This window comes from Lissotriton vulgaris, chromosome 4_1 (genome assembly GCF_964263255.1).
Source record: "Lissotriton vulgaris chromosome 4_1, aLisVul1.2, whole genome shotgun sequence".
Classification (NCBI taxonomy): domain Eukaryota; kingdom Metazoa; phylum Chordata; class Amphibia; order Caudata; family Salamandridae; genus Lissotriton; species Lissotriton vulgaris.
Genome location: NC_141691.1, coordinates 1248494004 through 1248518002, shown reverse-complemented (window position 1 = coordinate 1248518002; position 23999 = coordinate 1248494004). Strand labels below are relative to the sequence as shown.

The window sequence follows — 23999 nt, the reverse complement described above, 5'->3', positions numbered from 1 at the left end:
TATATATATATATATATATATATATATATATATATATATATATATATATATATATCTATAATAAAGGAGAAACTTGCAGGCTTTGAGGCAAGTAAACGCGGGAACCACTGCGCCAATCTACACACCCAATACACCGTAGAAATCGGCAGGGTGTGTAGATGGTTATAGGCTATATAAACTTTAAAAAAACACCTTATTTAAAAAAATTAATAAAAAAAAAAAGTAGTCCCCCCAAAGTAGCGCCGGCCGCGACGTGCATGCTCACGTCGAGGAGCGGCGTCAGAGGACCGGCGGACATGGCGCGGGGGAGGAGCGGTCACGTGAGCTGCAGCGGACAGGCCAGCGGCGGTGAGAGACCAGCGGAGAGGCGGAATTGGCGCCGGGGAGGAGCGGCGGTGGTATAGTATATATATATATATATATATATATATATATATATATATATATATATATATATTGTAAGTCAATAGTGAAGCAATTATAGATAGTTATGATAAAAAGATGTACTTATTTATGCAGTCACTCATATACATGTTATAAACATACAATGTAACTAGCAGTAATATTTACATTTGTTAAGCAGAACTAATAAATATTTTTTTAATTTAAAACAATTATTCTACATGTTTATACAAAGCAATATACATATATAGGTATATATCTATAGTACCAATAAATTCTTATATACAGAGAGATATGTTGTATATTTTGTTTGCGTATGGTGGTTATGTAGGGATGAGGAAATCTTGAGTAGTTTCTGAAGATAAGGTGACTATCCGTGGATCCTAGGTTGGGGAGCAAAGAGTTCCATATTTTGTCTGCTTCAACAGAGAATGATGTGCCATCCATGTTTTTTTTCTTGTATCTTGGGATTTTGAGGCAAGGTGCCACTCTGGAGCAGAGGATCCTCTGTTGAATGAATCAATCAATCAATCAATCAATCAGTGGCTTATAGAGCACGCTACGCTGGGGGGAATTGGGGGTGGGGGGGGGGACAGCTCTGGGTCAGTCGAATAGCCAGGTCTTGAGGTCCTTCCTGAACCCGTGGAGGGTTGGGGAGCGTCTGATGCTGATCGGGAGCTCGTTCCAGATTTTCGCTGCGATGTAGGAGAAAGCACTTCCGCCGTCTCTGCAGATGTGGATGCGGGGTACCTCTGCCAGGGAGAGGTCGGAAGAGCAGAGGTTTCTCTTGGGAACGTGGAAATATACTCGGTTGTTGAGGTATTTAGGTCTGATGTTGTTGAGAGATTTGTAGGTGTGGGTGAGGAGCTTGAAAGTGACCCTCTTCTCAACGGGGAGCCAGTGGAGGCTTCGTAGGTGTTGGGTCATATGTTCGTGGTGCAGTGTTCCAAGGACGAGCCTGGCTGTGGCATTTTGGATGGTTTGGAGCTTGCGTAGGAGAGTTTTGTTGATTCCGACGTAAAGGGCGTTGCCGTAGTCCAGTCTGCTGGGAACGAGTGCGTGGGTGACAATCTTTCTGCATTCGGTGGGAGCCATTTGAAGGTCTTATGGAGGATCCGGAGGCAGTTGAAACTGGTGGAGGCGACAGCGTTGATCTGGCGGTTCATGGAGAGGGAGGAGTCAAGGATGATGCAGAGGTTGCAAGCGTGGTCAGTCGGAATGGCGGACTCCCGAGGGCAGAGGGCCAACAGGTGTTGTGCCAGGCTGAGGTGCAGGGCCAGAGGATGAGGATCTCGGTCTTTTCTGAGTTGAGCTTCAAACAGCTGTCCTTCATCCAGGCTGCTACGTTTCTCATACATTTTTGGAAGCGGAGTCTGGTGATTTCTGGGTTCTTGGTGAGGGAGAGGATGAGATGAGAGCCGTCAGATTAGGATACGATGCTAAGCCCATTGTATCTGACGATGGCGGAGATGGGGGCCATGTAGATGTTGAAGAGCGTCGGGCTCAGTGAAGATTCTTGGAGTACTGCGCAGATGATGTCAGTGGTGTTGGAGAAGAAGGGGGGGGGGGGGGGAGTCTGATCCTCTGGGATCTGCCGAAGGGGAAGGATTGGATCAAGTCGAGGGCGGATCCCTGTATTCCTGCGTTGCGGAGTCTAGCGGCTAGCGTGTGATGCGAGATGGTGTCGAAAGCTGCGGAAGGTCTAGGAGGATGAGGGCCGCAGTGTGTCCCTGGTCTAGCAGCATTCGGATGTTGTCAGTGGCTGCGAGGAGGGCGGTCTTGGTGCTGTGTTTGCTGTGGAAGCCAGACTAGGAAGCGTCTAGAATGCAGTTTTCTTCGATGAAAGTGGTTAGCTAGGCGTTCACGAGTCTTGCGGTGACTTGGTTGGGAAGGCGAGGAGCGAGATGGGTCGGTAGTTCTTCAGGTCGGTTGGGTCGGCCGTTGGTTTCTTGAGGAGGGGTTTCACCTAAGCACGCTTCCAGTCGTCTGGGCAGATGCCGGATGCGAGCGAGGAGTTGATTGTTCGTCCTAGTTCAGGTGCGATGGCTGCGATGCCCTGTGGAATATGTGAGGGTGGCAGGGGCGGTTGGGGCTCCTGAGTGTGTCTTCTTCATAGTTGAGGAGATGAGCTTGACGGAGGCAGGGGCCCAGGAAGTGATGGTTGGCTTCTCGGCGGCAGTGGGAGGTGTGGTGCTGTTTCCTGCTGGCTCGCTGAAGTTGTCGAGAGGGCCTTGACCTTCAGGTGGAAGTAGGAGAGGAGGTTGTTGCAACGTTCCTGGGAGTGTGTGATGTCCGTGGCTTCGGAGGTGAGTTTTGCAAACTGCTGAATGACGTTGAATAGTTCCTTGGTGTTGGATGCGATGGTCTTGACTTTGTCTCTGATGAAAGTCCGTTTGGTGTCCCTTATACGCTGGTGGTAGACCTTAAGGGCGCTCTTGTGGTTGTTCCATGCTTCCGTGGTCTTTTGGTTCCTCCAGAATTTCTCCAGGGGTCTGCAGTGGCGTCTGGCTTCTAGGAGTTTGGTGGTGAACGAGGCTGACTTCAGCGGGCGTTGATTGGCGGTGCGGCGGAGGGGTGCCAGATTGTCGGTGCAGCAGGAGATCCAGCAGTGAAATTCCCTGGCTGCGGTGTTGGTGTCGTCGTGGCCTTGGGGGGGTCCTGGAGGAGGGCAGAGTTCAGGTGATTCTCGGTGACCTAACTCCAGTTCCGTTGTGGTGGACGTGGGGCGGTCTTGGGTACGGTAGTGGTGTTGAAAGTGAAGTGTACGCAGTGGTGGGCCATCCAGGGGTGCTGGGTGGTGTGGCTAAAGTGGATGTTAGAACTTCCTGCGAAGATGGGGTCGAGGGTGTGGCCCACTCTGTGGGTGGGAGTGCTGACGAACTGTTTCAGTCCTAGGTTGGCGAGGTTCTCGAGGAGTGTGGCAGAGTCGGGGTCCCGGCTGTTTTCAATGTGGAAGTCTAGGTCCCCGAGCAGGATGCAGTTCGTGGAGGCGATGGCGTGGGGTGCGGCGAGCTCGGCGATGGTGGTTGCGGGCTGGGCGTGAGACTCGGGCGGTCGGTATATGGAGGTGCCACGTAGTGTGGTCCTGTGATTGGTTTGGATCTGGAAGTGGAGGTGTTCCGTGTTTGAGTGGGGTCGCTCGTGCTGGATGTGGAGTTCCGGAGGGGGGCCTTGTGTGCGATGGCAATTCCTCTTCCCGGGTTGTGTCTTTTCTCTGGATCTTGCAGCCATCTGGGATTGCTGTGGCGATGTCGGGGGCGGAGGTGGTGTTGGTCCAAGTTTCTGTGAAAAACTCGACGTCTGGCTGGGGGGTGTCGATCAGGTCCCAGATCTTTTCTGCGTGTCGGTGTAGGGAGCGCACGTTGAGAAGGATGCATGTCAGGGTTTCGGTGGGTTGTTCAATGGGCGGCTCTTCGGAGGCAGTAGGTGCCTCGTTGGCGGTGAAAGATCTTCTGCAGTGTCCGCACGAGAACTGTCCTTGGGTAGTGTTGGGTGAGGCTCTTACGTAGTCTGCGTGGCACCCGGGGTTGATTACGTGGACGGTGGATGAGTCGTAGTGATGGGGACCAGGAGGACCAGGTTTCCTGGTGCTGGTCGCAGTCGGGTACGGGCGCAGACGGGCTTGCCTTAGGCGCGCCCACTGCGAGCGACCGCACAGCGGTCGCCATTTGTAGGGGAGGGAGGCGAGAGTAGAGGTGGAGGCGGGAGTGGGACTGGGTCAGGGGGCGGAGTTAGTGGAGAGCAGGAGCACCTACCTATTCATCAATGATCACAATTCTTAGAATCCAACAAGATGGGTCATCTGCACTGAATTACACCTCCTTGCTATTCGATAGGCTGCCAACCCACACTCCAGTCCTGATGAAGACCCGCTTGACGATCTAAGATCGCATACATAATGTTGAAACGTCGACATCTTGGCCCAGTTCAAGGCCCCGCTAGAAAAATACTTGAATTATTGAGAGCAGCAGGGTCATTGTGCTTTCTCTCGTACTGGCCATTACAAACTTGGATATAAGCTTTTACTCACCTTGTACATATTGCACACTCATTGTGACACTTACTTCACCATGTCACTTAATCACAACTCACCTTAAACTTTGGCAATGTTGGTAGCGCCTATGCTACAAAGAATTATGTGTATATGGTTGCAAATATAAATGATGCAATTTATATAAAAATATCTTGTCACCCAGCAAATCTGATTCACTTGTGGTTACTGTATCCTTGTTGCTTTTTCATGTGTTCTTTGCGTCTTTGCCTGTAGAGTGATATAATTTGTTCTCTGTAGATTCAATTGTATTGTGAAACAATATTGTGGTCATACCAGACAGAACCACTGTACTTATTTGCAATTTGTACCCAGGTTCTAAGGGACACAAGGTCACCCCATTGTTTTCCTAACATGTCCTATAGATGGCTTGTCTTGGTGGATCAGGCTTTGCGACTGGCAATTATATTCTTAAGGACAGTGCTCAAATGGATTGCTCAAAATAATTCCCAAAGAGGACCAAATTAGTTGAACACCTAGCAAAATAGGGGGAATGAAAGGTCTTGAAGCAGAGCTCTGAGAGATGATTCCTTCCACAAGTTGTGTGGTAGAAATCTGGCGTATACAAAACACTGGAGGGGGCCAGAGGGTGGACTTCATACACCATCACCTCACTGGCAGGATTTTGGGTCTTTTTAAGGAGTTTATTGTGTTACTAAAAATAATTTGCTTGTAATGGTTCAATGCAAATTCAGTGACATTGCTAAGGAAAGATCAACGGGGGACTCCTAGCTCAATAACGGAATAATTTAAGTATGTGAAAGCTTAAATGCTGGAGAAAAATAAACTATGCTACTGTGCCATTTCACTAGATTAGATCTTGCCCATTCCTCAACATTGCACTTTCATATAAAGAACATTGGTTCTAAGTGTATCAATGGGTAATGTAATCTATGTATCAGCATCATTGTACTAATAAAGAAGCATTAGCATATTTTAAAGCAAAATACCTTTCATTTGAAGACAGAACATGCCTGTCCGTCATGGTGAGGGTCAGCCATGGAAACGTGGATATTTTCAGACACTTCACACCTTGACTTACTACTGAAGTAGCAATGTTAAAAAAAAAACAGTCATGTTAAAATCACATTACTTACACAACCGCACCATAAAAAAACATTGGCATCTTGAAATCTCAAACTCTGCGAAACATTTTCCCTTTTAGCTGGACAGTACCTGCACCATATCTTTAACTAGGGGAAGAGGTGTGGCGCCTTGGCCAGGGCGACTGACGCTGGAATCTGAGGGCCACGGTTCGATCCCTGGCACCAGCGGCAGGTCAGTCCAGCACCATGTGACTCTGGCCAATAGCTTGCTTAATCTTCTCGACGGCCCCCAGCACCGGGATGCCTCCGGGTAACTGTTCGCACTTTACAAATACTGAATTTACATTTTTTACATTTAACTGCAATTTATTAACACAATTCTTGGTTTGGTGTGCTTCCAATTATGTCAAGTCCTATCTTCACCATTGATCACCAATGTTAGAAATTGGGTTTTGGGTTGGCAGCGGTTTGCACCTTGTCTAAGCAGGAACAAAATTGCTAGATAGGATAAATCAGATTTGCACCCTAAATTAACCTGTGCTCACCCTCTGGTAGTTTGGCAGAGAGTAGCAGGCCTAACTTAAGGAGGAATGTGTAAAGTATTTGTGCAACACTTCAAACTGTAAAACATTGAAAACACAACACAAAAAGATACCACACCTGTTTAGAACAATAGAGCTTAATGTAATGAACAAAACAAGACCAATAAGTATAACCGGAGTTCTGAATTTTAAAAGAATAAAAAACTGAAATGGGGTGCTTAAAACCTTAAAGCTATCTGGTTGAGCTAAACTGGGTCAAATCCAAAAGTTCAGGCTGACCGCGATGAAGTGTGGATCGAATACAGGGACCAGCCTTGGCCCGCTGAAACAGTACCTTGGTTCACGGTTGCGTCGAGGACGATATACAAGGAGCAAAACCAGATGATGCGTTGGCGTCGATCCTTACAAAAAAGTACTTTTTACAAGTCTGCCGACACCTCAATCCACACAGTTGGACGGAAGTGTTGGATTCTGTTGTTTTAGCACTATATTTTTGAGATATTTCTGCAAAAGTCACATTTTGATAACGGTATGTTGGATTTTTGTCACTTTTGGTATTGTTTGGTTTAGATAACGTTTTGCTATTTAATTTCTGCCTCCTCAGAGTGCTTTGAGGAGGGCGAGTTTAAGAAACAAAGTCCTCTACCTCACAAATTGCGAGAAGGAGTTTAAGAAAATTGTTCTTCTCTGAAATGAGCTTCAGTGGTGTAGATGTAGCACCTAGCACTTAGCAAAGGACACAAGGTTTGAGAAGCAGATCGGTCTTCCGGAGCATGTAGGACTTTCTGAATAAAAGTAATGAAAGAATTACAAACAGGTATTGTCATAAAGGTACATTTCTCCTAGTCGGCCCTCAAATATGCAAATGCCAGTTGTGAACTATAAAGACTTGGAGAAAAACTTTGCACACCAAAGATTCACATTCTAGAGAAAAGCTTACATTCCTGATCACTTTATATTGATTTTCAACAACCTGTATCCAAAGTCGTTCTTAATGTCATGAAGGAAAACAATCAAACATATTCTTTATCTTTTTCAAATGCTTAAGATCTGGCATCAGCAGGTATAACCAAACCAACAACTGACCCTTTGCATGGGCAGGAGAAATATTTTTTTCAAAGTACAAAAGAGAATTCTAAGAATCTTTTTCAGTCTGAAGGAAACCCTTCTTTAAAACAGTGATGTTGTTCCATCTTCTATTATGTGGCCACAGCTCTAAACCATATGATTTGGAGAAGCCCATGGAGGCAACACATCCTACTGAAGAGCCGCTGTTGATGGTGACCAATAAATCTGGGCCCTGAAGGGAAGAACAGGCTGTATGATCATATGCACTCCTTTAAATTAAGGTCAGGTTCTTGATTTCATCAGGATGTGGCGCAGGAGGACATCATACATAAACCTAACCAAAAATACTGAAAGGCAGGAGGTCAATCAATCCAGCACAGTTTACATGGACAGAATGGTTTCATAACATCTCAGCAAGTCTGCTTGCAAAAAGGTTATACTGGTACAACGTTTGGTAGCAAGTGGCATCAAAGCATTTTTGTGCCATCTAGAAATGACTAAAGGACACTTTGCACTCCTACTTAAGGGCAAATGTAATTATGTAAGGGCAAATATAATTATACCCAAATGAACATATGGATAGGCCAACCAATTTATGATGCACATGCCAAAGTCCAAATGTTAGACCTGCCACTGCAGTGTCTGTGCACAGTTTTTACTGCCATGTTGACCTGGCAAGTGCACCCACTTAGCAGGCCCTAACCTTCTCATGTCCTATATGTAAGTCACCCCTAAGGTAGGCCCAAGGTAGCTTCAGTGGCAGGGTGGAGTGTATGTGAAAGGTAACACATGTAGTAGTGTGTTTTACATGTACTGATAGTGAAATGCTGTGCATTTCGTTTTTTACTATTGAAAGGCTGTCTTTCCCATAGGTGATCAATGGATCTGCCTTATAACATTTTACAAGTGTAACTTTCAATTGGAAACAGATAGAAAAATGAAGTTAGGCTCCCTGAGCTCAGAATTTAATAATGCATCTTTTAGTAAGGTGGTTTTTAAATTATGTGTTTGAAAATGCCACTTTTTGAAAGTGGGCATTTTCTTGCTTAACCATCCTGTGTGTGTCTGCCTGTTTGTGTATTCACTGTCTGGTTTTGGAGTGGCAGGAGCTGGCGATGTGCATTCAAACTAGGCAGTCACAAGGGGGGTAGAAGTGTGTCCTACATTTCCGGGGTGACTCGTAGCCAGGCTGAACAGACCGTTACGGAATTTAAAGTGGTGGGAGGAGTTCTCACTAGCACCTGAATGTGCTGTGTCTGCTCTGCACAATGCTGTCTCCACCTCCTGTAGTGCAGCTGGACTAAAGAGGACAGAGCTGTTTTTTACTGGGCTCAGAGACTTTCTGCCTAAAACTTCAAAGGGAAAAGAAGTATAAATATTGGTGCCCAGACCCCAGAACTTTAAAACTCGTTTAGACAAAGGAACCTGCCAAGAAGAAGAGCTGGAGAATCTGTGAAGAGGAACTACCACTGTGCTGTGTGCTTTGCTGTGTTGGCCTGCAGTGGCTGCTTCTGTCTTTGGCAGTGAAAGGACTGGACTTTCTGAAACTTGCTTTCCTGAGTTTCTCGAAGGGCTTGCTCCTTGATCAAGAAGTCTCCGGAAAAGCAAAGACTTCAAATTCATCTGCTACCAGCACTAGGAACTGTGTGTTTTGTGCTGCAACAGAAAAAAAACACCAGAAGCGGTCAACGACACCGCTGCTTTATCCATGACCTGTTGGCACAGAGAGAGGACCCCACAGAGCATTGCCCCGCTTTGCACCACATCCCTAGTCTCACCAACAATGACAGACGCTGCCACCAAGCCAATGCTTGCACCGTGACCTGAGGACACCCCACTCTGTACTGCCTTGCTTGACATCGCCTCTTTTGTATCCCCAACGACAACGCTCCATTCTGACATAGACTCCAGACTGTCCACCGACGACAGCGCTTTAGCAACAACAACGATGCTGCTTGCACCATGACCTGCCGGCACTGAGACGAGCACCACCCCACTTCGCACGACTGCCCTGGTTTGACAGACATCACTAGATGCCGTCACCGAGCCACTGCCTGCACCGTGACCTGAGGGCACCACACGCCGCACAGCCACACTTTGCACCGCAGCCCCGATGCTGGCGCTCCTGACTTCAACTTCACGGAGTTCGATCATCAAAGCATGTGACTTCAAGTGCCTGACAACTCCTGCACCGACCTCCAGAACTGACGCCGCTTCTCCGGAGCTCATTGCAAGGTCAACTACACCCTTCATTTCCAAGGTACTGTTTGTGGGTCTTCCCGACACCATAGTTGGCCCGCAACGCCATGGCTGGCCTGAACTATTGGATTTGTTTGTTCAGGACACCACGATTAACTCTCGATCAAGTTATCGACTTCAAGGAACTGTATTTTGAGGTTATGCTTGCATTATTTGTATTAGGATTACTGTATGTTAGATTTTTATTGTTTTGGTCTTGTTTTACACAGAAGAATATTGGCTATTTTTCTACACCTGGTGCGGTGCTCCTTTGTAGTGTTTTCACTGTATATCTGTGTGTTATGTGTAAATGCTTTACACATTGCCTCGGAGAGGAGCCTGACAGCTCATGCCAAGTTACCAATGGGGTGAGCAGGGTTTATTTTAGAAGTGTGATTCCCCGTTACCCTGAGTAGAAATAAGGTTCCCTACTTGGGCAAGGTGTGTGCCTCTGCCAACTAGGGACCCCCAGTTCTAACAACAAATAAACCAGAATCTCAGTCCATCACCCTGGACTACAAAATAAAATACCCTTAAATTCAGGGAATTTCAAACACTAATGCAATTGAAAAAAGCTTCAACAATCTCCCAATAGGAGTAGATCCCATCTTCTCTCAGACCCCCAAAGTCATAAGCATAACATTCAGGCTCCTGTGGACATGCAGAATGAACCTGTATAATTGTTTGGTTAGGTTACTTCTGTTGATGCGCATTTGGGAATAAATACTGCGATAGCCCAGGATTACTAACTCTGCTAAGCCACAGTGCTAACAAGAAAAATATCCATTGTTACAATACTAGGTATAAGACACAAGAGATTAAATCCACGCCCTGTAGGAATGTTATGTGAATAGTCTCTACGGACATTAGCCATCTTCTGTAATGCCCTGAGAGTTTAACAATTCTGAGCGAAAGGAGGGACTCCAAATTATTATTCTCCTCCACCAACATTTTGAATCCAAACCACTTTATGAACTCACTTCAATATCAACACGGTCTGAGCTGGACAACAGAGTCAATCATCATGTACAGTGTGAGGAGCTCAGTGTTTCTAGTGTTTTGGAGCTGGGAGGGACATGGTAATTGTGTCCGAGCCTGTGGAAGAATTCAGTCATGGACAATTTGGTTTTAGTTATCTCTGCAAGTCTCTTCTGGTTCTACTTGTGAGAAGAGGCCAACTATTCAGACTTCCCCTCAGAGACAAGAGAGGAATATGAGAAATGAGTTGATATTAGTAGATGCTCCTCAATGGACACCTTCTATATAGTGCTACAGTTAGGGTAAATTATCATAATGTCTAGCCCATTGTTCTGGGAGATAAAATTGTTGAAATCTTTGTGAAAGCCTCATCATGAACATAGTTTTGCAAAGAAATATCTCAGATGCTCGTCCTAAGAACTAGGATCTCAGCACCAGATGAGATGGACAACTATGTTGTCAAGTACCAGGGAAATCCTGATGCTTCGACTCAGCAATAGAGTTTCACCTAGAAACAAGCAGCAACACAGGGTGAACTCTTTCTCAAGTGGCAGAATACCACAATGAGCATAATAGGTGTTCTAGTCACTTCAAGAGAAATCAACAAGTAAAACTATTTGTTTTTACGATTTCTTACGTGCAATTAAAAGGTTCCATGGGAAAAAATTTATGCTACGTCTGTATTTGGTATAACAGGGTATAATAGGGTGTAGAAGTCTTATGCACTAAAAGTATAAAAGTAGAAGTTCATACAAGAGACCTGGCCTTAGAACGACAACATTTTTTAAATTCTTTCCTCAAACTAGCGCAAGGGTATCAAAATGGCACAAAGAACCAAACATCTGAGCTTAGATAAAGGATCTGACAAACAGACACTAATGCATGGCATTCAACCTACACAACCCCCCACAGGCTGTCTACTTAAAGGAAATGGGCTGGTGAGGGCGGCGATAATGGGAAAATTCTCCTCCTAAAAATAGGGGTCTTAGTCTCCTACAAAACAATTGTTATTAAGGTCCATGTCCACCGTTTTCTTTCCTACCTGTGCAACCCTATGGCAAAGGTGACTGAGGAAATGGGTCTGGGGAAAGAGGAGGGATTGTATGCGTTGTTAGATTCAGGTTTGTAACTGTAAAAATCCACAGGGAAGCAGCTACAACACATGGAGAATCGATGAGGCTGGAAATTTGAATAAATAACTGTACTTAAAGAACATCCAAATACAGTTGCTACAAGAGCATTATTCCATTGTGTTGAGGAAAGCTTCATGGCAGACCATTTATGTCATGTGTGCATGGTTTTAAACAGCAACTTACCCACTGGTCTCTTTAGTGGAATTTCTGTGGGTGGACTATCCTGGTTATCCTGATGAAAATATCCAGTAACTATTTCGTCTTCTTGAGGCAAAACTGAATAAAACACACCAAAAGAGAAAAGGGTATGGTTACTGTTTTGAAAATATATAAAACATTTATGAAAGACCATGCTTGCGACTTTGTTTTGCAGAGAATTTGGTGATTTACAGTTATTTACATAAAAGTCAACAAGCTCTTTTCTATCCCTTAAACTCAATCTCCTTTCATACAATGCACGCGGCACCACTAAAAGCGGCAAACATGCAGCCACCTGTGAGATTACCAAAATCTCCCTCAAAGAGTCATTCGCCCCCAGTATGTAGGGCTTATTTTTTCCAATGTATGCACTTAACCTTTTTATGTGGTCATTATTACTACACTTGCCATTATTTTTTCCATCATCAAATAACAAGAGTAGTCGTGTAAGAGTGCTCCCAAAGGAATCATTCATGGCCTATCTATGTTCAGTTTATTTTAACTGCATGCGTGCTAGCGGAATTCCGCTCGCACGCTGGGTTTTGCGGAAACGCACTTTACGTGACGAGCTGGGCTCGTCATCAGCGTGCGAGGAGGCTACGCCATGACGAGCCCAGCTCGTCATCAGCGTCGAAGGGTTAACAAGTCTATAGGGTGACTCCAACTCTACATCAATTCGATTGTAGCCAAATCAATACAAGAACCTGAACACTGGTCATCGGAAATGATAAGTTCTACTCCAAAATGCAGTATTTCAAACAAGATACAAAATGAGTAATTATTATTAAAGTAGAAGACAATGGCAGCAGAGACTATACACACACACACAAATACAACAGCCAGTCACAAAAAGAACATTATCAATAAAGGATACATTAGAATTGGGGGGGGGTTCTTATTCCAGCGTGTTTCCTAGCTCATTACAGGACTTCCAAATTAAAGAAAACAATACAATCCTCATTGTATAGACAGCCTCTCTCATTGCATTGCTGTTATGATATCCCAATCCGTAGCACAAGTGTGTATCTGCTAACGAATAGATCTCCAATACCTAATCATATTCTAAGAAAATGTTTTACTGATATCCACTAGATTGTGCAAAGTCCCACATTTTACATTTAAACTCAATTTTAGAAACAACGAGCACCAACGCTGTACTGCCCTAACACAACTGTTCCTTATATTGTCATTCGAAGCACTTTCAGCGTTACACTTTTTGCAATTCAATAGTTAACATCCAGTCTACCACGAGCAACAAAGTCATTAGATCCAATCAATTTTCCCTGTGTCGAACTAAGCATCAGAGTTGTGGGGCCGGATAGCAGTTGGTTGCACATGTGATGTGTTAAACAAGAGCTTCGCTTTCAACTGACAATCCCAAATTTGTGAGCGGGTGTTCGAACTCCTAGTCCGACAATTATGGCGAGTTCACCTATTAATTCTTCTTTGAAGGGGGTGCCATCAATGATGGAGTCGCTGATGGAGGGGGTAATCAGAAAGTAAATGGTAGATAGTCTCTTGTTGATGGTGTTTTTGGAAGCAAACCAATTCTCAAATCTTCCATAGAGTCTTGACGGATTTTATGACAGAGCAGCACAAAATGTCATGCAGGAGGTCCTCAAGAGGTTAGCCGGCTTAACCCTTTCATCACCATCCACTGTAATTTCAAAGGTTTCAGCATATTCCTGCTTTATGGCGGGGTGGGGTGATGGAGCACCACTCACAGATTCCTCACCTATGGATTGAGCTCTTTTGAGAACAAAAGTTTATATTCTTTCCCTGAGAGTCTTGAAACTATTTTTGCAAATGTCTTAACTAAGGGAAACTTAATTGGGATGCAGGAAGCAGGTACAGTGCACAGGACGGTCATAAACACATATCTGTTAGCCTCGTAAGTCGGGCCAAACTTACTGAACGATTCCCTCGTCATGCTAAACATTGTAGACATGACAGGTTACACAGCAAAAGGTATAAACGGATTTTCGTAGGACTAAGCACCCAGTAATGACAAAGAATAAATCCCTTAGTCCTTCAACGAGAATGGTGTGAGAAATGGCAGGAGAAAACAACTACCTTGGTGAAAAAAACAATCAGGGTACTTAAAGAGCGCGCCTACTCACCGTAAGGTCTTGAGGTCCTTCCTGCTTTGAGGCAGTGACGATGATTGCCTGAGGTGCGCAGGTAGGGAATGCCAAGTCTTTGCAGCGAGGTAGGAGAAGGCTCTTCCTCCAGCTGATGTTTTTCAGATACGTGGCATAGTGGCAAGGGCTAGATGGGGATGAGCAGAAATGTCTGATCGGTGTGTAGAAGGAGAGACAGTGGTTGAAGTATTCAGGTCTGGGGTTGTGCAGGGCTCTGTAGGCGTGCGTGAGGCAGCATTAAGATGATTCTTTTGTTGACCGGAAGCCAGTGGAAGTCTTTCAGGTGACAGGAGATGTGATTTTGGCGGAGGTTGTCCAGGATAAGTCTAGCAGAGGCTTTCTGGATGCACTGCAACTTCTTTTGGAGTTTTTGGGTCGGGAAGGTGTAGAGTGCGTTACCGTAGTCGAGTCTGCTTCTGAAGAGAGCCTGGGTGGCCGTTCTCCTGGACTCAGTGGGGATCCATTTGAAGATATTTCGGAGCAGACGGAGCGTGTGGAAAAAGTGCTACAAAAGCATTGCTTCATAAGGAAGAGGATTTTAACTTCAATCTGCAGTGATGTAGGGAGCTACTTGAGGGATTTGCAGGCCTTGGATACTTAAAAGAAGTTAAAACGGCCAGCACACAACTGTCATATTCTGTATCCTTTGTTGCTCGTTCATTATAGTGGCTGGGAGTATCGGCTAGGTTGCATTGGCATGGCCAAGTCTGGAGAGTGTCAAATCCCTGACGATATGATCGTCCAGGTAGATAAACAGGAACAATAATTCAATTGCTGTAACTAAAGGAAACAGCAGAACATAAACTAATTTACCTTGGTTGACAGGGAATATCAGTAACAAACCTTACTCTCAATTTTTTAACCACACTCAAATGTACTGGCAAAAAGACAAGGCTGCGTGGCCAGGTGAGGTGGGGTGTGGTGGGGTGTGGAATGGCAGAATGGATAGCTAGCTGGCTTGAACCTGCTGAATCAGTACAGGGTACAGAAAGAGTTCTTAGTAAGATAGAGCTGGATTTGTATTTTTTTCACATAGAAGTAAAAGTTAAAGTAAAAGAATCATTAAGAAAAGGTAAATCCTGCAGGCACACATAAAAAGGTGTAGGGAGTAAATTTAGCAGCACACAACAAATAATACAAAATGGTTTAGAGATGCAGAGGGAAGGGGAAGAAAAAGTTGAAATACAGAGGAATGGGTCACTGATGACCATGTAGGTGAGGATATGGTATGCATTGTCAATGGTGTCTAAAGGGAAAAACGACCTTCACCCCGCATGCGGTCACAACGCAGTCATAACAACGATCGCGTTGTGAAAACGCATACCATTACCCCGCAAGTCATTACAACGACTTGAGGAGGGGGGAGAAGGTGTTGGATTTAAAATCCAACACCTTCCCTACAGTCCGCACAGACTGGAGTTGGAATAGTAAATTTGACTATTCCAACATCCAGCGCCCCCTCCGCAAGTCGTTGCACAAGTTACTTACCTTTGGTAACGATATATCTGTAAGAAACAGTAGTTAATATTAGATTCCTTACCATAGAATATCCCCAGGCATCAGTCTGGATCCGTAAACTTTTGCGTAGCAGTACCCCTGCGCGTCGGTAGGCGTCGTCTGTGGCTCTGCGTCCGTCGTTGGCGCCGGGATGACGGCGCCGGGATGACGTCGCCGGAGTACTTAGACGCCGCCCTCGCGCGCTGATATCAGTTCTTTTGCACAGCCTTTCCGCGCCAGAAATGCATAGCCATGATAAAAACCAACACTGGTGCCATGAAACTAGGGCCCTCAAATTGATGACCTTAACCCTAGATATCGGTTCCCAGAACGGGGAAGATGGGTGAGGCGGTAAGGAATCTAATACTAAGTACTGTTTCTTACAGATATATCGTTACCGAAGGTAAGTAACTTGTGCATCTCAAAGAAACAGGTTAGTATTAGATTCCTTACCTTTGAATAGATACCCCAGCATTACCAACCCCGATGGTGGGTCTGTGAACCAATAATCACACCAGAAAGTCCTGGAGAACGGAAGGGCCGCCGAAAAAGCATCTCTCCGGACTTGGCTGTCCAGGCAGTAGTGTCTTGAGAACGTGTGCTGGGAGGCCCAGGTAGCTGCCTGACAGATGTCCTGCAAGGGGACTCCCCGACCCAGGGCAGTAGTAGCCGCTGTGGACAGAGTGGAATGGGCACGCAGCCCCAAAGGAGGCTCCTTTTTAGCCAGTGAATAACAAGCCTTGATGCACAAGACAACCCATCGAGAAATTGTGCGTTTGTGCACCACCCGTCCTTTCTTAGCGTCCACGTAACCAACAAAGAGTTGGTCATCCACCCGGAACTGGCATGTGCGATCCAGATAGTATGAGAGCGCACGTTTTGGGTCCATACGATGGAGCCTCTCTTCCTCTTTCGAGGGATGCGGAGGCGGAAAGAAGGTGGGCAAGGAGATGGACTGCCCGATGTGGAAGGCTGTGACTACCTTGGGCAGGAAAGAGGGTCGAGTCCGCAACACAATTTTGTCCGGATGGACAGAGAGGAAAGGAGGTTGTGAGAAAATGGCCTGGAGCTCACTCACTCTCCTGGCAGAGGTGATGGCAAACAGGAATGCAGTCTTAACAGTGAGAAGACGAAGAGGACAGTTATGAAGTGGCTCGAAGGGAACACACATCAGATAAGTCAGAACAAGGTTCAAGTCCCACTGAGGCATCACAAACGGAACAGGGGGGAACATATGAGTGGTTCCCTACAAGAACCTATTTACAACTGGGGACTTGAAAAGAGAGGGCTGATCAGGTAGCCTTTAGAAGGCGGAAATGGCAGAGAGGTAGCCCTTGATAGTGCCCAGAGCAGAGCCCTGCTGGGCAGGAGAAAGAAGAAAGAGGTGAACCTCAGAAAGGGGGGCAGAGAATGGATCCACAGCCTTTGCTGTGCACCATGCCACAAATTTGTTCCACCTGCAGGCCTATACCGATTTTGTGGAGGGACGCCTGGCTTCCAAAATAACATCACAGACTTCAGGAGGCAAGTCAAATGGCCTCAACTGTCGCCACTCAATCTCCACGCATGGAGGTGGAGGCTGGACAGGTTCGGGTGGAGGACCGTCCCCTGCTGCTGCGACAGAAAGTCCTCCTGAAGAGGCAGACGAATCGGGGGATCGACTGACATGCGGAATAGCTCAGGATACTAGTATTTTCGTGGCCAGTCCGGAGCCACAAGGATGACTTGGGCCTGGTCGCGCCTGATCTTCTTCAGCACTCTGGGCAGTAGTGGTATAGGCGGAAAGGCGTACAACAGACCGCAACTCCACTCGCGACGAAAAGCGTCTCAGAGAGAGTGCCGCTTTGGAAATTTCAATGCGCAGAACTGATGACATTGCGCGTTCTCTTCTGTGGCGAATAGATCTAACCAAGGCTCTCCCCACTGCTGAAAGAGACCTTGCGCCACGTCCGAGTTCAGACACCATTCGTGATCCATGATGCACCGACGGCTGAGTTCGTCCGCCCTGGAGTTCAGGGAACCTGCCAGATGTTGAACCACCAGGGTCACGCCCTGATGCTCCAGCCACTGCCAGAGGCACAGAGCCTCGTTGGCACAGGGTCCACGACCCCACCCCGCCCTGTTTGTTGGATTACCACATGGCGGAGGTGTTGTCCGTGAACACCTACACTACACTCCCCGGACAGAGGGGAGGAATGCTTTCAGTGCAATCAGAATCGCCCGCCGCTCCAGAAGGTTGATGTGAAGCAGGGACTCCGCCGGAGACCAGAGGCCTCTGATCTCCGCCTCTCCCATGTGCCCCTCCAGCCTAGAAGGGAAGCGTCCGTCACAACTACGTGCTCCGGTTGGGGTAGGGAGAAGGATCGGCCGCTGACCCAATTGCGGTCCATGGGCCACCACTGCAACTGTCTTGCAGTGCCCCCCGAGATCAAGACATGGTCGGACAAGTTGCCCTGATGCTGGGCCCACTGAAACTTCAGGTCCCACTGCAGAGCCCGCATCCGCCACCTGATGCACCAGAAGGATGCAGGAGGCCATCAGCCCCAGAAGCCGCAGCGTCAACCTGACCAAGACTCGGGATAAAGGCTGAAAGATCGGAATCAGAGCCTGAATATCCCAAACCCGCTGTTCGGGAGGATAAACCCGAAACTGCGCCGAGTCTAGAACCGCTCCGATGAAGAGGAGCTTCTGAGAGGGAAACAGGTGTGACTTTGGCACATAGATGGAGAACCCCAGCAGGTGCAGGATGTCGGCCGTAGTCTGGAGGTGGCTGGCGGTTGCCTGGGGCGAGCCCGCCTTCAACAATCAGTCCTCTAGATAGGGGAAGACTGACACCCCTAATCTGCACATATGAGCTGCGACCACCACCATCACTTTCGTGAACACCCGAGAGGCGTTGGTAAGGCCGAAGGGGAGCACAGTAAACTGAAAGTGTCATCAGCCAGGATAGCTTGTCTCCAGTGGTGTGCAAACAACAGTTGATGGACAGAATGCAGAACAATGCCATACATTCACCCCCTAGATGATATCATAAATGCTCTAGTTAAGCCTAAAGTGTGGAATGTGCATGCCACATTGTGCTTGCTTATGCACAGAATGCATTTCTGGCATTGGGGCGGGTGCTGCTGAGAGCACCGCCCGCCACAATGTTAAAAATGCGGTATGGCGGGTGCATCCTAATCTCCCCCACAAGACCCCCGCATATATGGCGGCGGTCCCTTTTACCGTCAGGATGGCGGCGGACAAAGTTCGTCCACCATCCTAATGATGCCCATAATGTGGATTGTCAAGCCAAAGTGTTCTCTCCAATTAGTACGTAGAGAGTGCTGCACCTGTGTCTATGTAAGAAAGGTCCTCTGCAAGGGTTCTTCTTGAGCGTATTAATTTTCTACGATCACCAAGAGCATGAACGATGGGGAGAGATAGAATTGGATTGTCCAGCAAATCTCCTTGCATCTGGGACCTCTGGGCCTACAGATACACTAAAGGGACGTTTTGTGCACTTGTGTTTGAGGGACAATAATAACCAAGACAATATGAACCACTGAAGAGTGGCCAATGAAGCAGATGTTGTAAAACGTTTGAGGGATAGAAAACAAAGATTACACTTGTGATCCTTGTTTCAAGTTTCAGTACCAAGAGGTTTGTAGCCTACAAGTACCCCAACTGAGTTTTGCTGTATTTGATCCGGAGAGAAGCCGTTGTATATCTTGAAGATTCCAATAGAAGGATATTGCCCATGAGTAGCCAAGCTTCGAATTATGACAAATGAAAATCTCTTACTGCAAAGGGTCAATCTTCAACTCATATCGATTGTTTGAAGGGAAGGAGTGGGGAGAACAGTTGCTTCTAACGCAAGAAGGACCATCCTCACTATCAAATCATCACACAGAGTTACGTATATAATATTGTGATGCAATATGAAATCAAATTTTTTGTGACAGAGATAACCCATTCCATGGTTAAAAAAATTAATGTTTTGTAATGTAGTTCCCATGAGACCAATCTATTCCACATATTAGCAGATAGAGCAACTGTATGGTCAGTTAATTACAGTTGTTCAAGAGAATTTTTCATATTTAACAAAAACAAATAGCCCATAATTGAGTGATAGGGGCTTACTTCTTATGTGACCACTAAGTTGCCCTTTGGTCAGCAACCAAAAAAAGCCTTTATTTCTACATTATTCTTAATAGCACCACTGCGTGCAGGTAGAGCGGATGTTGATGCCCTCCAACTACAATTCCTTTCATTTAGACAGTGCAAAAGGATTCTTATAAAGGTATATTACCAGAGGGATACTATTACAGAGTGCTTTTCCAGCAAATATTTACACCACCCTATTCCAGGGATGTATTTCATCCATTGATAAATCAATCAGCGATCAACAAAGATACTTGAAATATGACATTTGTGAACTCTGGTCATGGGTCAGTCGGGTCTAGAGAGAGTGCGGTGAGGGGGACTGAATGTTTACTGTGGGTCACTGTTTTCGTCTTTTCTGATATGCTTCCATCTACACCACCAACCCAAAATAAATATCTTTGTTGTATCTCACCCAAGGTTCTTTTAATGGTATATCAGTGCTTCAAAACACCATTTGTCCAAATTAGTACCTGTAAAGTATGTGCAAACAGTGCATTCCTTTGTTCCAAACACTTTAGTAAATTACATAAACCCCATGTGGCAGTCTGCTCTTCATACCCTTCACTAAGAGGTTCTCCAAGATAAACTTCCTGTTTTCGTTTAGCTGCAGAATCCAACCACAGCAGAGAAAAGGGAGGTGGTAAGATCAAATTCAGACATCTACTAGCTGGCAACGGCCCTACTGGCAACAATGACAAAAAATTCCACAAAACTGCTATCCGGATAAGAGATTAAAGATAGATAGGCCTACGTCAAAAGTTTTGGGGCCATATGTATCATGCAAATTCGCAATCGCAAAGGCCGAAATTAGCAGAATTTCGGCCTTTGCGAATGCGAATTTGCTAAATGGAATGTATGATGCAAAACTGGTGCAAAATAAGGAATCGCAAAATTTGCGATTCCTTATTTTGCAATTGCATTTAAGGAATCGCAAATTTTGCGATTCCTTAAATGCAATGTATGTAGCAAAAAAAATTTGCAAAATGCCCTTAAGGAATCGCAAATTACCACCAACTTCTAGTTGGTGGTAAGTTGTGCATTTTTCAAGGAATTCGCATTTTTGCATTTTTGCATTTTTCAAAGTGCCATGTGACGCACATACATGCCCTTAGGGCATGTATGTGCGCCACATGTGCACCCATGCATATTTCAGGGGTGCAACGGGGTGCCCTTTGGACACCCCTGCACCCTTGATATTATTCTCAATTTGCGATTAGCAAATTGCGAATCACAAATTGAGAATAACTTCCCATTCATTCCTATGGATGGGAAAGTATTCCTTAATTGAGATTCGCAATTTGCTAATCGCAATTAAGGAATTCTAAGGAATCGCAAAAAAAATGCGATTTTGTACATACATACCCATTTGCGATTCTCAAATAGCGATTTCTTAAAAATCGCTATTTGAGAATCGCAAATGGGTATCTTGATACATATGGCCCTAAATCAGACTCTGGTTATCCATTCTCCCCTTTGTACAAAGTTGTAGACAGAAGCAATGTTCATTTTTACTGACATTAATATGTTCTAGTACGCTTCATTTATGTATGTTTTACATGCTTTCTGTTTCATACTGTTTCTAAGAAAATGGCAAATTATTTAGAACACACAAAAAACAAAAAAACAAAAAAAAGGATAGGCCTACAGTAGTGCTCTCTCCACAGAGAGAGCACTACTTCTACTACTACTTCTCCTTCTTGACTCAGACCCACACTAAGTTGAAGAGGCCTGCAGCTTCACCCTACTAAACAACAAGGCATTTAAAATCTTTCAGCCTAGGACTGATGAAGTGTGCGTCTGAATATCACATGATGCTTGATCTCAGATCACTTCCATGCACATACTCTTTTGATGAGTGGTGGTCACTGCTTAATTATGGCTGTATTTGTATTTCTGTATACTTACACCATCTCCGAGAATTCGTTAGCTTCATCAAGGTGCTATACTGGTAGTATATAAAACAATTAAACATAGAAATATAAAGAATTTAGTGCTGTAGAAATGCTGAAGTTTGGTTGGGTATCCCTTGGCTAGGAGATAGAGCCAGTTGTCTTTATTATTTTGACATTATTTGTATTAGGCAATTACTAGACTATAAATGTTAAAAGGACTGCACACATGCAAAATATATTATATTAAGGTTCCAATGTAGTTCAGCGAAAACACAAAATTTCACGTTTCACTATAGCCTCTAACAATTGTAAAGGAAATAACTGAATTCAATTGGTTACCTGTGTAGCTTCCAAGTGGTTGGGGTGGCTCTTGATTGGACTCTGTAAGATATCCTGTAAGTTCCTGTGGATTGAGTACAAAGAGTCCATCCAGGATCCCATCAACAGCAGCCTGTAGATCTGGCTCCACACTGGATCGTAGCTGAGAAAAGAATTCAACTGCCCCAATCTCAACTAACCACTGGGCTGCAGAGGGATGCTACATTAAGAAAACAATATACATCTAATGAAGGGTGTATTCAATTTAAACCCAAAGGAGAATGTTCCTATGAAAGTAAGTACTCTACTGTTGAATATAGTGTGTGCTTGGTACAGTGGAACACAGTAAGTATTCAGACATGTTAGCACACAATTTAAGGTAAGGGTGTAGCCCTCCATATCTATTCTTCTTTGCATGAAAAATAATATATAGTACTTTGCCTGCATCTCAACTCTTCCACCCAACCTCGATCCCTCAAGCCATTTCATATTCTGACTGCAAGCTTCTGCAGTTCTCTTCTTTAAAAAAGCATAACTTCTGTACTCCTTATTTACGCATGGACTTCCCATATCCCCCCACTACATTTCTCACCAAAAAAAATCATGTTTGCATAACTAAGTTACTGCTCATAGGTTCCACTAAGAGATATTTAAGATGTGCTTAGGACTTTGGTTTTGGCAGGCGAATCTGCATAAAACTTTTCGGATAGTGTAATAGGGTACATTTCAGTAGGTAAAGTTTTGCATGGATCTCTCTGGTGGTGTAGGGCTGTGGGGGATACCAAGAAAGAAAGACAAAGATTTGTTCATGCACATTCCCTTTCTGCCAAAGCATATCCTTCAAGAGGCTCCATCCCTTCTAACAGTTAGTTATTTTTCTCAATCTGGTGCCTTTGTTCTCTTTCCGCTCTCCCCCTTATGTCCAAAAATTAATAACCCACACTCGAAATGCGAATGAATTTACAATTTTTTAATGAATTTGAAATAACAAATGCATTGGTGCAAATCTCTTTCATATAAAGAAGTTGCTCAATATATACAAATGAACGCCTGGCTGGAACTTCCTTGTATGACTATCATCCACAATCCTATGATACACCCCATATTTTTCAAATTAGTTAAAACATGGATTGTATCTCCAGTACAGGTGGATATGTTTATAGAAGTCAACGTTTCGACCTCAAATTGGTAGGAAGGCCCTTCTTTCCATAGGACAGGCTCCTAGAGGCTGGAAGACCAGAAACGTCGACTTCTATTTCCATATCCACCTGTACTGAAGATACTATTCACGTTCATTATGAAAATGCCTCAAGGTACTTATTTTATCAACAGTTGAACGGCTAAAGACTGAGCTGGCACCCCAGAACTGAATGCGCCAGGTCTGTTGACAAGCAATCATCCCCCAAGCTATACAAAGAGCTTTTCAGTTCCAAATATGATTTAAAAAGACTATCATTCCATTAAACATGGTTTAGGCTATGATGCTTTAATACCTTACCATGTCGCTTTGTCCTCAGCCAAGTATTGTCCCCAGTCAAACTCCAAGCCCAGTTTGATGATCAACACAGTCCTATCCAGAGGAGTCCCTGTGCCGAGTTCAAACCGGTCCTGCTCACAGCCCAGCAGAGAGCTCAGCTAAGCAAAGAAACTAACCCAAGGGCCTAGTCGCTTCAGCCAAGACTACATACAAGTCACCACCAATCCAAGAACGCAGTCCCACCAAGAGTCCAGTATATCACCACTTCTGCTGGTGCCTAGGTCACCCCACGATAAGCCCTGCCTAGGGCTCACATGAAGAGGCAAGTACGAACCAAATGGAGAGGTGGCCTTTGACTAAAGATATAGTGATAGATAGCGGGTTGGAACTTACAGATCCATATGTACAATGTCAGTAGCATCATCAAAATATTTGCAGTAGGAAGAACGATGGATTGCTCAATTAGGTTTTATCCTATGGTAACAAGGACGTTGTAATGTGGTTCTTTAGACTTTACAATGTTTGGGAATTTCTTTATTGGCATGGGAGCAGTGGTGTTCCATCCTTTGACAGTTGTGAAGAACTGGCACGGAGGTAAGTGACACTCGATCTCGGATCCTGAATAAAACAGTATGTAGTGACTGCACTGCATACTTTTTTACCCATAGTCTCCTACCCAGCCATGTAGAAACTTAACATCTTTATGATGTATTAAGAATGCTGCAGAGCACGAGGATTTCAGTTTGGCTAGGGCTGAGCTGGTACCATCCTACTCCTGGTGGGGTTAATACTTCCTTACTTTTACTTAATACATGTACACCTATCCTGTACCACCTTACTTGAATAAATATCTTCATAATCTATGTGGATTC

General features: G+C 45.0%; 1 protein-coding gene across 1 annotated transcript in view; it reads right to left on the bottom strand.

Moving 5' to 3' along the window:
• RTTN (rotatin) overlaps window positions 1–23999 on the bottom strand; it is a 1129552-nt gene that overhangs the window by 1040636 nt on the left and 64917 nt on the right. The window contains exons 4-6 of the mRNA XM_086965450.1: window positions 21672–21870; window positions 11642–11734; window positions 5404–5497 (exon numbers count right to left, since the gene is read on the bottom strand). Coding sequence (XP_086821576.1) covers window positions 5404–5497; window positions 11642–11734; window positions 21672–21870 — 386 coding nt within the window. The remainder of the gene's footprint in view (window positions 1–5403; window positions 5498–11641; window positions 11735–21671; window positions 21871–23999) is intronic.